The 15,044-nt window shown below is 36.5% G+C and overlaps 2 protein-coding genes and 1 long non-coding RNA gene across 6 annotated transcripts in view; 1 reads left to right on the top strand and 2 right to left on the bottom strand.

The window, feature by feature from the left end:
* The window catches only part of LOC143735469 (uncharacterized), a 204,678-nt gene that overhangs the window by 32,394 nt on the left and 157,240 nt on the right, over window positions 1–15,044 (bottom strand). The window lies entirely within an intron of this gene.
* Window positions 412–14,368, bottom strand: LOC143735512 (uncharacterized). The gene is made up of 2 exons (XR_013203203.1): window positions 14,244–14,368; window positions 412–3,702 (listed from the first exon to the last, which is right to left on the bottom strand). It is a non-coding gene; the product is annotated as an uncharacterized LOC143735512 (long non-coding RNA).
* LOC143735405 (uncharacterized) overlaps window positions 14,360–15,044 on the top strand; it is a 77,916-nt gene continuing 77,231 nt past the window's right edge. For 3 of the 4 annotated variants that reach the window (XM_077225521.1, XM_077225524.1, XM_077225523.1), the window contains exons 1-2: window positions 14,537–14,580; window positions 14,615–14,731. In XM_077225521.1, the coding sequence (XP_077081636.1) occupies window positions 14,686–14,731 (46 nt within the window). In that variant the 5' untranslated portion in view covers window positions 14,537–14,580; window positions 14,615–14,685. Of the gene's footprint in view, window positions 14,732–15,044 lie in introns of all 4 variants that reach the window. The other variant, XR_013203167.1, reaches the window with a different exon arrangement.

Here is a 15,044-nt window from a genome sequence, read left to right as displayed (position 1 = left end):
AAGTCTAAACTACTGCAGATTGTTGGTCCTCCATGAGATATTTTAAGATTGGTTTGACTTCCCCTATGACTTGACTTCCCCTGCCAGTGTAGGGCTTATTAATATGTGTATGTGCATTAGGGGTGATATCAGGTAAAATGGGCCATTTAAGGTTCTGGTGTCCCAGCCCCTCTGGAATTTAGAGCCAATGACTGCAAATGATTTCAAACTGTTGTCATAACTGTGCTTGACAAGTAACAGGTGATTTGATTAGTTTATGGTTGATATGTTGGGCGGGGGAATCATTCAAATCAAGACTACACCAGAAAGCTGCATGGTAAGTAGCCTGGCATACCAAATCTAACTAAATTATTATAAGGATGATAACTTTATAAAAAAAGACATGACCAGAGCAAAGGCAGGAGACACTGCTTGCAGTCAATGAAATCTTTATTGACTTCCAAAAAATTATATCAAATCAAAAATAACAGAAACAAAAAACACTGAAGGTGACCCTCCTCACGGAGGTCCCTCACCAGAACTGCCTTAACAGACAGGAATACCTTCCTTTACACTGAAAGGGTCGACCATTTGACAATAAGGAATTTAGATGATATATTCACACACATAACTACACTGAAATGAAAATAATATCCAAAATACATTAACCTCAATTATACAAGGAAAGTAATACAAATAATAAACAAATACATTTCTACATACTATGAACATAAACACAATAAAACATGAAACAATAACCCCCTGCTCACATTGAGAAATGGACTATGCCTACACTACCCAGAATTCTTTGGGATGGCATAAAATGAGGAACAGGAAGGCCACACTTCCTGTCAAACACCCACCCCCGGAAACCATGCTGCAGACATGTACACTGTCAGAAAAAAAGGTACTGTGCAGGTACAATTTTGTTCTTAGGGGTACAAAATATATAACTGTACCTTTAAAGGTCCACAATAGGTCCCTAGGGTACAATTATGTACCCAAAATAGCTTATAAATGTACAATATTTTAGGTTTAGATGTGAAAGGTCCATTTTTGTACCTTTTGAAAGTAGTTGAGTAATATCTGATGAATTGTATGTGTGATGAACAATTAATTGTCTTGACTCGCAACCTGTAAGTAATTCTCTTTGTAAAAGAAGTTTAATAAATAAAATTGAATCTGTAAAATCTGCATATCAAAGCCAGTTTCTTAAAAATATTTTTTGTGCATCATACAATTAAAACTATTGTCATTGGGGCATATCCAGGGGATCCTTTTAATAAGATACTATTTTGTGCTTTAATTATGCACAATTGTACCTTGGGGTACAAAATTGCCTCAAAAATGGTACAAAGTTATGATGTAAAATTTTGTACCTCACATTAAAGGTACCCCTCAGGGTACCACCCCAGTGACGGCCACTTGTACCCTAAAAGGTACTGTTTTGTACTTTTTTTTCTGACAGTGTACCCAGAAGTTTAGTTTTGCAAATGAGGATAAAACTAATAATTTAAGTAAATTACAAATAAAGAAAATAAAGAAATAAATCTCTTGGTGTATTTTATCAGTCTAATGTGCACCTCAGACTAGAAAAAGTTACCAAACAATGAGAAACAAACATTTATAGAAAGAATATAAACCAAACAAACACAGGGGCATACACCGCAACCAGGGGTAACTTAGGAGATCGTCACATCTGTCTTGATGGTATCAATCAGAAATAATGTTGTTAGTTTGATATATGAACATATTTTTTGAAAAAGTGATGTTTTTCTTGGTGGCCCTATTTACCTTAACCATGAGGTAAAATGGGCCATCATCTGTGTCATCTGCCCACTAACCCTAACCCTCAGACATGTGTTTTTGGTTGTGTATTACGTGTGTGTGTATGTGTGTGTGTGTACGTGTGTGTTTGTTTTTGTGATTTGTGAGGACACAAATGTGTGTGTGTGTGTGTGTCACACATGTCTGGTTCGCTATCTTTGTGGGGACTCTCCATAGGCATAAAGGTTTTTATACTGTACAAACTGTATATTCTGTCCCCTTAAACTAATCTTACCCCTAAACCTGCCCATCACAGAAAACTTTCTGCATTTTTACAGTTTGAGAATTCAAAGTTTTGTACATTTATTAAACAATTTCCCTCGTGGGGACTGCTGGCTGATCCACACAATGTAGGTGATCTCAGGTTTTACTACCCTTGTGGGGGCATTTGGTCCCCGCAACGTAAACAAAGGCACATGTACACACAGACACACACAGTTCACTAATCTATGCTGTTCCAAAATTGACCTTTTTTAATTGCACATTTGAATATGTGGGTTTGCACCCAAAATATATATATTTTTTAATAGCACATATGAATATGTTTGTTAAATGCAGTTTAAATGTTATGTGGCTGTATAAGCAATTGTGTTTTAAAATTAAAATTGAGGATAAATTACTATTTTTCTTTGCAGTTTGACTGGCCCATTTTACCTGATACTGCTCATGCAAAAAAAGTTGGCACAGCTGATGTTTCAAGAAATGTAGGGCCTAAATAATTATATTTTATTACATAATTTCAACACAAACTTATCAAAAACAGTCATTACTAATCATAAAAACACATGGCAAAGGCATATATGGTATGATATGATGTGAACTTGGCCAATTTTGACCTCAGATTTGACACATTCTGGTTACACTTTATTATAAGGTGTTGTTGTTACAGCGTAATTATATATTTAAGTACTGAGTAATATTAATTAACATGTATTTACTATAGGGTTAGGGTAGGATTAGTTTTTGGTTGAGGGTTATTTGGGTGTAAATGCATACTTTACTGTTATTACTATGGTAAATACATATAATATATGTAACAAGGACACTGTAAAATAAAGTGTTACGTACCCACATTCTCTTGTACAAGTTATACACACTTCACATATCATCGCATACACACTTTTTGTAGAAATACTGCCGAAATTACAACATTCAACTTGCAAATGTTTCGTCTTCAGTAAGGCACGATAAGAGAAATAACATTGCAAAGACAATCTTGATAATATTGGAAATGGAGAACAAATGATTATGAATTCTTCTGATAAATCTTCTTCTTCTGATAAACCCCCAGAAATGGTATATATTAATGACTATCTGCATGAATATAACGGATGGAGATGACCCAGAAATATTTAAAGGGTAACTAAACCCTAAACCAACTTTTTTTAGTTAATGATCTGTAAGAATGGGGCTTTATTAGTACTGTTCATTGATTCGAGTAACTTTTTTGACATTTGTGTGTAAAGTGTTTTAATTCTACAATATATGGTTTAAAAACGTCTGAGTGCTGCCCTCTTCAGGTTGAACGGTGGCTACTGCAGTTGAATTTTCCTATTGGATGTTTGGGGTGGTTCGTGACGTAAGGGGTTGTTGGTGACATAGGCAAGTTCCATACAGACAGATGCGTCTCAGGTGCGTCTCCGCTGCGCTCTGCCCACTTTTCCATGATTTTTCAAATATTGCCAGTGGGTGGAGTCAGGCTCTGACCAGGGGTTTAGTTACCCTTTAATGTCACAGACAAGGTTGAGATTTTTATGGACAATTTTATAGTTATACACCTCCGGAGGGACAACGCAAAGAGAACTCCCAAGACGGAGCAGAAGGAGAGAAAGGCACTGGTGAAGATCTTCCACTAAGGCTCAACTTCCTCCAAACGGACTGATTCATCGTGCACAGCTGTTAATACAAATTATAAGACGAGACGAATGATTAAATAGGAAAATAATACACATTGTAAACAGTTTTATGGTTGGAAATGAAATAGACTGCTAAAATGGGTGTTGAATTTGCAGGACAAGCTTGAATTACTTAAAGCATAATGTGAGCTTGACCTATGAACTTAAGGGTCATTGTTAGAAGTGTTATGTGTGTGGGTGTATGTGGACACAACATATTTAGGTTGTTAGAGCCCCATTTTAAAGGGAACTGTGAACTTTGTTTGCCTCAGACATAGAAAATGTGTGTGAAACTAGAGACAGGTCAAAAGGGCTGCGATACAAAAACTTACCAAATAAAGCTTTTGTGTATGTGCTGCATTAAATAGCTGTGAAAAGGAAATAGATATTTTGAATATGTGCTTCTGCAAGCATGTTAACAAAGGACTAGGATAATTCAAAATCTTTGCCTTATATGGAATTAGCTGTACTATAATGACAGCCCATAGTTAAGAGGCGGCCTAGAACAGGGTTAGTATAAAAAGCCTTGGAGAGGTTTTTTCAGGGCCGCAATTCGGTTGAGACTTTTACATGTTTATGTTATTTTTGCCTTTCTCTTTGTATTATTCTGAATTTTTTTAAATAAAACGAAATCATGTTGTGGTGATTCGTAAAACTTTTTAAACAAGTCTAAGAGTAATTTCCCCCTATCAATATTTTTGTTTTGAGTTTTTTTGTAATGATAATAATTTTGGCAAACACCCAGTGCACTCGAATCCAGAATTGAACTGGTTAGAGGCACCGCTGAGGACCCTGGATCGACATCTTACATCTTCAATCTAAAGGTAAGTGCAATATTTTATTGCAGCAGATTATGGGTATGTTTTAGAAGGATCTAGAGGTTACAGCGGGATAAAAATACAACACTTTCTGCCATATCAGTTTTATGCAAACTAATTTTTTTTGGCTTTCTTTCTTTTTCATATTTGAATGTTTATGTATAACTAACCAATTATGTAGCACTTTAGCAGCAGCTTCATAAAATCTATAGTGTGGATGCACAATATTTTCATTAAAGGCATAGTTCACCAAAAAATGAAAATTCTGTCAACATTTATTCACCCTCTTCTTTTGTTTCACCTCACATTAAAGATCAACAAAATTAACTTATTTTGGATTCAGTCCCATTAAAATGCAATACTGCAACAGGCGGAATCAAATGCAAACTCTCATCTTTTTTTCTTTTCTTTTTTACCTTGGGTTTTTATATTTAAAAAACTGAAATTTAAGTCTTTGGTTTACGCAAACAGCAGATGTACAGAATCACAATCAGCTCTGGAAAGTTTAGCAAGTGGAACATCCTTAGCAAAGACAAAATATTTTATGTGAAACTTTACAGAAATGATATGGTTTAAGGGTGAGTTTTTTTGAGGGTTCCAGTCCTTCCAGCCCATGTCGGAGTAAAGGGGAACGAGGAAGCTGATAAACTGGCGAAGGAGTTGTTAAGGGATACAGAGCATTAAAGAGGAAATGAAGGGGTTGATGGGATCTGAAGTGAAAAAGAGGCTGCAGAGGATATGGGACTATGAAATTTGAGGAAGTTATCAGTATAGTCAGCCTATACAAAGATATGTGGGGGTGGAAACAACAACTGTTAAAAAAGATGTGATACTGAAAAGATTACTTATTGGACTTACAATACTAAATCAAAGTTTATATAAAATAGGGAAACATGAAACTTGTGATAAATGTGGATACCCAGAAACAGTAAATCATATATTGCTGGAATGTGCAACATACAATAGAGAACGGTTAAAGTTAGTTCAGTCACTAAAGGAAAGGGGTGTAAGCAGTTATTCACTCAAGGTAATAATAGGAGAAGGAACAAATTATAGAATTCGTGAGGAATTATTCAGATTTTTTAGGTAAATATGATGTGCGTGTGTTTGTGTGCGTGCGTGTGTGTGTGCGCGTGCGTGCGTGTGTGTGTGTTCAACTAAGTTGTGCTGCATACTCCATTTCAGCAGGTTGCACACCTTATGGTTGGTTTACCATCCGCCATATAAACAACTGAAGAAGAAGGAAATAATATTCAGGTATATACAGATGCATCAAAAATAAACAAGAGAGTAGGGGTGGCATATGCAATCCCTGAGTTAAAACTGATGAAGGCTAATAGAATTAGTGATGATCTTGCTGTGTATACAGCTGAGTTAAATCCTATGGTTGGCTCTATTGTGGGTGGAGGAATATGAATTGAAAGGTGTAGTGATATGGTCTGACTCAAGTTCAGCTTTAATAAGTATAAAGAATCTGCACAATGAATCCAGGCAAGATATTGTTTATGATATAATGCATTTAGTCAATATATTGATAAAGTCAGGGGTCGTCATGTTGGGTTGTGTCCCAGCCTAGGAGTAATGGGGAAGGAAGTTGCAGATAAATATGCTAAGCATATAAAAAAGCAAGACAACAACATTAATATTCAAGTAGCTACAATATAGTAAAGCAGAAATTAAAAGTATGATTAAAACCAAAAATAAGGGTATATGGAAATATGTATGGGACAATGAAAGCACAGATAGACATCTATATAAAATTCTAAAGAATGTTGGATGGAGCGGGAATACCAGTAGAAGAAAGCAGGAGGAGGATATTGTCTCAGGAATGAGGAATGGACACACAGGATTGAACAGCACATTTGCTCTAATGAGAAAACATGCTGATGGTGTGAGTGTGGTAATCAAGAAACCATAGAACATGTTATAGAACATTGTCCTAAATACAATCAGGAACGACAAACACTTATAGTTAGCGGAAGTAAAGATAAAACTGAATGTAACCGATCAGGGACGTGCACAGGGGTTGCTCAGGTTGCCCGGGCAACTGCCCATATGCCCTTCTCGACTCAAGTTGCCCTTCCGAGAAAAAAAAAAAAAAAAAAAATCGTACAATGGCTGCAGAATTTCACATAGGCCTAGATACATTTTTTATTTATTTTTTTTTAAATCGCAAAGCCTCATTCACTTCCATTCGTGCACCGAAAGTGAAAGTCAGTAAGGGAAGGGCAAACTGTTTACGTGGCTGCAGCGCTGCACGCGACCGGTGCGTAAGACCCCACAAATTACTTAAGGCCCCGCCTCCATCTCGTGTCATAGCGTGTCAATTAATGTGTACAACATCCATGACAAAATGAAGCGAAACTATCCTTCTGGTCACGAAAAGATGAAGAAGAAAAAACCCATGAGAGTGAATTGCGGGAACAACAATCAGGTAAACTTGTGTTCTCTCCTCTCTAAGTTTGATGTCAGCAAAGTTTGATGTTTTTCGGTCTTGCTAACCTAGCTGGGCAGGCAGTGCATCTCTTGCATCACTTTGTGCCTGACAAAAGTGCCTGACAAATTATTACGTTTGTTTTTGATAAACGACAAAGTGCAACGGTGTTTGTTTACTGCAGCTCGGAAAACATAACCGCGTCGCGTGTGTTATTGTGCGTTCATATGCGCGTGCACGAAATGAAACTCGCATTTTTCAAGCAGAAATATGTGGAGACCAGACATACTGTACAATACATGCACGTGAATGATGGCACTCCCAATCAAAGTCACATTTATAAAACAAGAAACTGATTATCTAGTCTCAGTGTAGTTAAAAACTCTAAACAACTGCACTAATTATGCAAGATAGAAAGCAATGTATTGACAATTTGACATTGATTGACTATTGATTTATAGGCTATATTGAATTTAAAATGTTGATTAGCTGGACATACTGGTCAATATGGATGCACATCCCTCGGTAAATAATAACCATAAATCAAGAATTGCTTCAACATGCATAATAATAAATAAATAAAAATCATACTGATGCCGAAAATACCCAGGCTGTAGAGAGAACCAAAGTTAATCCCAAAAGCCAAAGCTCAGGGTTATAATTTATTATTTTCTTCTTATTTATGTTTACGTTAATATTCACTTGTTATGTTAACATTCTATAGAAAATACTCTATTCAATAAATATTGTTTGTTTGAACCTCATTCTGTTCTATATTGTTGTACTTATTCTTTGACTGTTTTGTTTCAAGGAGGGAGGATTGTATTGGGAGCACTGAAGTGTCAGGTGTGATTGTGTGGCAATGGCAAATGGTTTACATAGCTCACGGCGTCACAGGTCAGGTAGAGGGCCCCTTTTGCTTAGGGCCCCAGGGGGAGTTCAGGATCGGCCCTGGGTTTAGCAGTCGATTCTGTTCCCTACCGGAATTCCTGTTCCCTTTACACAATCATACCTCAAATCATGCGTAGTTGCCCGTAGCCTACCATCAGAACTGAATACGAGCAAGAAGCACAACTGAATGTACAGGAAGCCCTTTTTTCAGGTCAGAGCAACTGCCCCTCATAATTCCTGTGCACGTCCCTGTTACCGATATATTGCAAAGAAATTCTGGGGAACAATGTTTTAGATGTATATTTTTTATTACTTGAAAACAACAGGATTACTCAATTTAGCAATGTAGAATTCAGACCCACAATCCTATTCACAAGATAGCGGTAATGCACCTAAAAGCTGTTTGCCAACCACCAAAAAAAAAAAAAAAGAAAAAAAAAAAGAAGAAGAAACAGCAGATAACACCACCTTGGATGTTTCCTTCAGTGTCAGTTGACTTACCAGTATATTTCATGGGAAAAATGCAGGGTCAAAAAGGTTGTGGAAATATGCAGTTTTGAAGATAGGTTACAAACACTACACTCTAAAAAACGTTGGGTTATTTTGTGTACCCAATAGCTGGGTTAAAAATATTGGTCTCTATTGTTTCTATAACAACGCAGCTCGTTAGGTTGAAATTCAAATTTCAACGGTTGACCACCACAGCTGACAGAAGATACACGGGTGAGTTAATATTACACTACATGCACATTGTAGCCTATGTTATTATTTTTTTCGTTATAACATGACGTACATAGTATTATTGCAGTCTTTCGTTCTAAATGTTCAGCCAATTATTTGTATGTTTATATCTCCCCTGTATGACTGTTTTTTGTCCGCTATCTGCGACTAACGACACCAACATGGACATATAGCCAGCCAATTTCTTAGTACTCAGTTGTGATACTCTTCCTAACTTTCTATGTTCTTTTCAATACTTTTTGGGAAAGTTATCAATATTTTCAGATATTAACCAGCGCGCTCGGCTTCAAGACGTAGCGGAAGCCTGGTCCATCCATCCTGTGTCTCAGTCACTTACAGGAAGAAGGTATGCTGTGTTATATAAAGGCCTACATTGTAGCGCAAATGTTTACTTGGGCTATCCCAACTACAGTGTGAATTTAAAATACTACAAAGTGTTAAACTAGGGTGACCATCCGTCCTCTTTTTCCCGGACATGTCCTTTTTTCGGACCTAAAGAAAATGCTGCCGGACGGGACGCCATTCATTGCATGCTTTTTTTTCATTGCTTTAAATCCCGCCTTAAAAAAAATGTTTTATCTAGACAACTCTATAAAGATTAAAAGTTATAAAAGATAACTACTCAATAAGATAGTAAGTTATTACAATAGTCAGTTGAGTTACATAACACTTTTCAGATCGCCACATGCCCATTAAATAAAATGACGGTTGGTTGAGATTTTATTTTATTGAGTTGATATTTATAATAAACTTTAACTTATTACTTTTTAAATGACACATAGCAGTAAAAGGACATTTTAAATGGAGGTCATTTACCACAATACATGGCAATTGCAGAAGCTCTATATTATAATATAATATAAATAATAAAAAATATAATAATATATATTTATATTGATAACCAGATGTCCATACTTTCATTGTTACTGCACCTTATTACATGGCTTGGTTGAATTCTAATGTAGAATGCGGTCTGTTATTTCTTGATAACAGACCGCTGCTAAGTATAACACACCGTTGCCATGAAAAACAGAGTGTTGCCATGGACGCAGGATTCTAACCGTAGATACGGAACAGACTATTTTCTTTAGCGGAAGCAATACAATCGTTTTTAAATCAATAAACTCCTTTTTAAATCAATCTTTTGTGTCAAATTATTGATTTATTTGGTAGGTAGCCATGTAATAAGCGGGATAATGCGAGGCGGCTGTTATAGCGAATACAACCCCTTCAGGCTGATTCAAGCTCCGCTTCACGTCGGGGTCATAATCAGCCTGTCGCGGTTGTAATCACTATAACAACCGCCTCGCTCTACTTTATCCCTTACATATGAGGTGTTGGTGTGATTTTAACTTTTCTTTTTCTTTATTAATTTTTAGATTGCTCAGGACTTTGGTATTTTATACCCACATGCCAAAGATAAACTTTTTGAAATTTGGGGACATGCATCTCAGCGAATCCTTTCATATTGCAAGACTGAGAAGAGAGCCTTGGATCTTCTTCCTGTTCAGACTAACATTTCTTCTGGTGAGAAAATCCTGCACAACAGCTCTGTACTTTCATGTCAAGTTATAATATTTTGTCTATAATATAATGCACTTGTTTAAAGATTAATCCATTGTTCTTTCTGTTTTACGTAAAGACACTCTTGGAGATGTTGCTTTAAAAACACTGCCAGCTATCTTTCCTCCATAGAGTTCCAAAGTTATGACGTCACTTTGTAGGTTAAAACGCGGAAGTGAGTTAGCATTTTAGCACTTCCGGTTCTCTCGCCCTAAAGTCTATGGGTTTTTTGAATGGGTCTTTGCTAAATCGCCTGAAATAAGGTCTGTGGCTAAGAAAAACTCTAAATATTTTCACGTTTTGATCTATGACATAAAACCCACCAGTTATAGCCTGCTTGTGGTTTTTTAAACTTTATTGTGCCTGCTCAGTGGTTTTTAAAACTTTATGTAGGCTTCAAAATGTAAAAATTTTGGATTAACTTGTAAAGATTATCTTGATAGACAAAACTTTTAAGGGTCACAACTCTTTGTTGAACACAGATCTTATTTTTTGCGATTTTCCAAAAGTCTATGGGGAAAATGCATAGCTTTTTGATCGAGGGAACCCATGCGCCGCTAACTTCCGAGTTGTCCTACAAAGTGACGTCATAACTATCGGCACTCTATCGGTCAGAAGTTCAGTTTGGCGTACCACAAGGCTCAGTACTAGGACCGCTGCTTTTCACTCTGTACATGCTACCATTAGTAGATATCATTAGGAAACATGGAATTAGTTTTCACTGTTATGCTGATGATACTCAGCTCTATATTTCCTCAAAACCCAACGAAACTTACCAATTCACAAAATTAACGGAATGCATAGCTGATATAAAAAATTGGATGACTAGTAATTTCCTACAACTAAATTCTGAAAAAACACAGATTCTAATTATTGGACAAAAAACGTCCACACGCAATATCCTAGAATACTGTTTAACACTTGATGGCTGCTCTGTTAAGTCTTCGTCGTCAGTTAGGAACCTGGGTGTGCTCTTTGATACCAATCTCTCATTTGAAAGTCACGTGTCTAGTGTCTGTAAAACCGCATTTTTCCATCTTAAAAATATATCTTAATTAAGTCATATTGACAAATGCGGAACAATTAGTTCATGCGTCCATGACCTCAAGGCTAGATTATTGTAATGCTCTACTGGGTGGTTGCCCTGCACGCTTAATAAACAAACTACAGCTAGTACAAAACGCAGCCGCTAGAGTTCTTACCAGAACCAGGAAGTATGACCATATTAGCCCGGTTCTGTCAACACTGCATTGGCTCCCTATTAAACATCGTATACATTTTAAAATATTGCTGATTACTTACAAAGCACTAAATGGCTTTGCTCCCCAGGACTTGAGCAAGCTCTTAACCCATTATAGTCCTTCATGTCTATTGCGATCTCAAAATTCTGGCCAGTTGATAATACCTAGAATATCAAGATCAACTGCTGGCGGTAGATCCTTTTCCTACTTGGCACCAAAACTTTGGAACAATCTTCCTAAAATGTTCTGGGAAGCAGACACAGTCTGTCAGTTCAAATCTAGACTAAAAACACATTTCTTTGGCTTAGCATACTCATAACACATTATAGATTGCTATAATTCAATGTTAGGCTGTATAGTTTAGATCAGCCGGAACCGGGAGCACTTCCCATAAATCCTGATGTACTTTGTAGATCATAAGAAGGATGGCGTCTACGCTAATATTAGTCTCTCTGTTTATCCCGAGGTCTACCGCAAACTGCCAGATCAAGTTCATATCCAGATCTGAGGAAGGACCATCACATGGACACGATGACAACGCATCCCTGAAGTGCCAGCCTCATCAACACTGTGAAGGCCTCATGGACACCTCAACAAACCCATCTCCATACCGGCGTGATGACTCCGACCACTAATCAGATGAACTGGATAAATATTGTGAAAGTTCTGATCCAATCTGACTTCTGACCTATTATGCGGCCTAAATCATAATCATACACTGTTAGTTTGTTGGTCAAAGGAGGACTGGCCCCCTGACTGAGCCTGGGTTCTCCCAAGGTTTTTTTCTCCATTCTGTCACCTGATGGAGTTTTGGTTCCTTGCCACTGTAGCCTTTTTTCGCCTTTATTCGCCATTGGCTTTTGGCTTGCTTAGTTGGGGACATTTAACATTTAATTTTGAACTTAACAATACTATTACAACTTTACTTTCCTGTTATCTCTGTAAAGCTGCTTTGAAACAATTTGTATTGTAAAAAGCGCTATATAAATAAAGGTGACTTGACTTGACTACAACCGTTTATTTGTGTTTTTGTGTTCCATGTTTCTTAGAAATTAAAACATAACTCTAAATTAATTTTAACATTAATATTCTGTGCCTGGAGGTGTTCCCTCAACAAGTCGCCTTATGAGGCAGTTTATAATTGCATTACTTTTTTTCAATTTTATTTATTGAAACAATTTCTTATCTTTAGGTAAGTACATCAAAACAATTGCAACAATAACTTTTGAATGCAATGTCTAATTGAATGTAAATAAAGCATTGTTAATATACTTAAGTTGTGAGTTATTTATTTACATGGCAATAATAGTAATTATAATTAATATTAATAATAGGTTGATTAAAGCATTTTGGCCAAATAACCCAACAGATTCGTTTTTTGCAACCCAATTTATTGGGTAAAACTAGTTACCTAATTTATTGGGTTAAAATAACCCAACAATAGGTCGGTGCTATATCAACCCACCATTGGGTTAGCTGTTGGGTCGTTTTTAACTCAACTTTTTTAAGTGAGTATATCAAACATTTGTTCAAGTATATACAGATGGATCCAAGGATCCAGGCTCTGGCCAGAGTCCGTCTATGGAGAGTCTTGGCACTTCCTATTAGCCCCGTTGTATATATCATCTTGGTTGCAGTTCCATTAGAATTATGGAGCTAGACGGCTAAAGGTATCCCTTTCTCCTGCTTGTCGTTGAATCAACATAGATTGTATTGTTGATTCCGCAAGTTCAATATAGATTATAGACCAAAAGTCGAATGAACGAGTACTTATGTCCTTTCGATTTCTTACAGGTTAGGTCGTTGTTGGCCGGAACACGCTAGCATTCTGCTATTATGTGACGTCATCACATTTTTGAACGGATTTTTAGAACAGATAAGTGAACTTAAAAATGCAATTTTCAGGTGAGTGTATTATCTATTATCTCAATCTTCATACCAATTAATGCCCATAATACAATTATTCCATACTGTTCAAAGATTTGGAAAAAAAATGATTTTGATGTTGTGGGAACAAAGGTTCTAGAAACACTCATGTCAATAAAGCCCATCTGAACTGAGAAAAAAAAAATAATAGAGAGAGATGCAAGAAATCTGAATAGAAATAACATTATTGACATGACTTTTCCTGACCATATATATATAAGATTTAAAGTTCAGGAAAGGACTTTTCTTGGATTGTTATGCGTTTTTTGAAAAAAAAATTTAAGTTAATTTCATATAAATAAATAAACATAAATTAGGCCTAAGCGTAGTACTTAACCAATTTATTTATTTATCTTTTGTCATACTATTGCCTTCCCTGAGCTGTGTCCTTCATATAGAGATATAGCACTTCATATAGAGTACAGTATACAGTAAATGACACAATCTAACACGTGGGATTTTAACAGTCAATTATTATAATGGCCTCTCTGATATGTCTGACTATTAAAATGTCATATGTCTCAACCAACTTTATAAAACCATGTCAAAATGAAGAGACGTACACATAACATGTATTGTGGGTAACGTTAAACAGGGTGACTGTGAGCACGTGACAGTGAAAACATTAAGATTATTTTAACTGAATTAAAATGGAAAAACAATGAGTAATTAACAAGCTTTCAGAACGAAAATGCTACGGTTTATTGTGCTGTAAAGAAGTCAACACAGGCTTATCATGCAACAGTTCCGTTAAATGAACGTGCTAACAATTCATTTTCCAGCATTAGAGGCTAATATATGATGGCTATGCATTCAAGACTGTTTAGCAAATCACCAGCACGTTGGCAACGTTAACTTTCCAATGAAATGCATCACAAATGTTTTTTAAAGTTAAACAAATAAAAATTGATTCGCATTTGATACTCACACTCTGAATGTCATCCATCTTCGCTGGTCCTCTAATTCGGTAGGTGGCGTTGTCACTAAAAACCTCGGGTCCTAGAAATGCGGTCCTAGAAGTGGGGTCCTGAAAATGCAGCCTCCGTTTTTGCAGGCAGATGCTACTCGTTACTGTCTATGGTTAGCCTACTGCCATAGACATCATATAGATTAGCCTACTGCAGCCAGTCCAGAAACCGGAAGTAACCAGACAGTTATTAGACATTCTCTGAGAGGGCAGTGATTTAGCGATCCGCCGTTACAAAGAAGAAGAAGAAGAAGAAGAAGAAGAAGAAGAAAAAAAGACTGTCAGTCTGGTGGGTGTAGCCATAGACATCATATATGATATCTATGGGTGTAACGTTAGTTTATAACACGACGAGGATTATTAATAGCCATCGAAATCAGATTTCGCTGGAATCTTCAACAGTATGAAGAGCACTTCAAATCCCGTTTTGTTTTTATTACTACTGTCCGGTAAGTGTATGATTTCTGTTACTTTCTTTTTTACTTTGACCCCACAGAAGTATTTTGAGTTGCGAATTTATATACTTATTTATAGGGTGGCATGAGGACTATAAGGGGTGGCAACACCAAAGCAAGCATTCCTGCATGAATTATACTGTAAACAATATCATACTCTTATTTCTACAGTGCTGTTAAATGCACTTTATATACGTGAAGGTACCCAGCATGCAATGCAGCATGAATAGATTGTGCTGTACAGTAGCCTACTTTTATATACTTGTTGGTTTTATCTGTGTTGCTGAACTTATTTTTTTTGTTCTCT

This window comes from Siphateles boraxobius, unplaced genomic scaffold (genome assembly GCF_051911475.1).
Source record: "Siphateles boraxobius isolate OS27281-9 unplaced genomic scaffold, OSU_SipBor_1 13, whole genome shotgun sequence".
Classification (NCBI taxonomy): Eukaryota; Metazoa; Chordata; class Actinopteri; order Cypriniformes; family Leuciscidae; genus Siphateles; species Siphateles boraxobius.
Note: the sequence above shows the minus strand (reverse complement) of the source record. Positions and strands in the feature narration are given on the sequence as shown.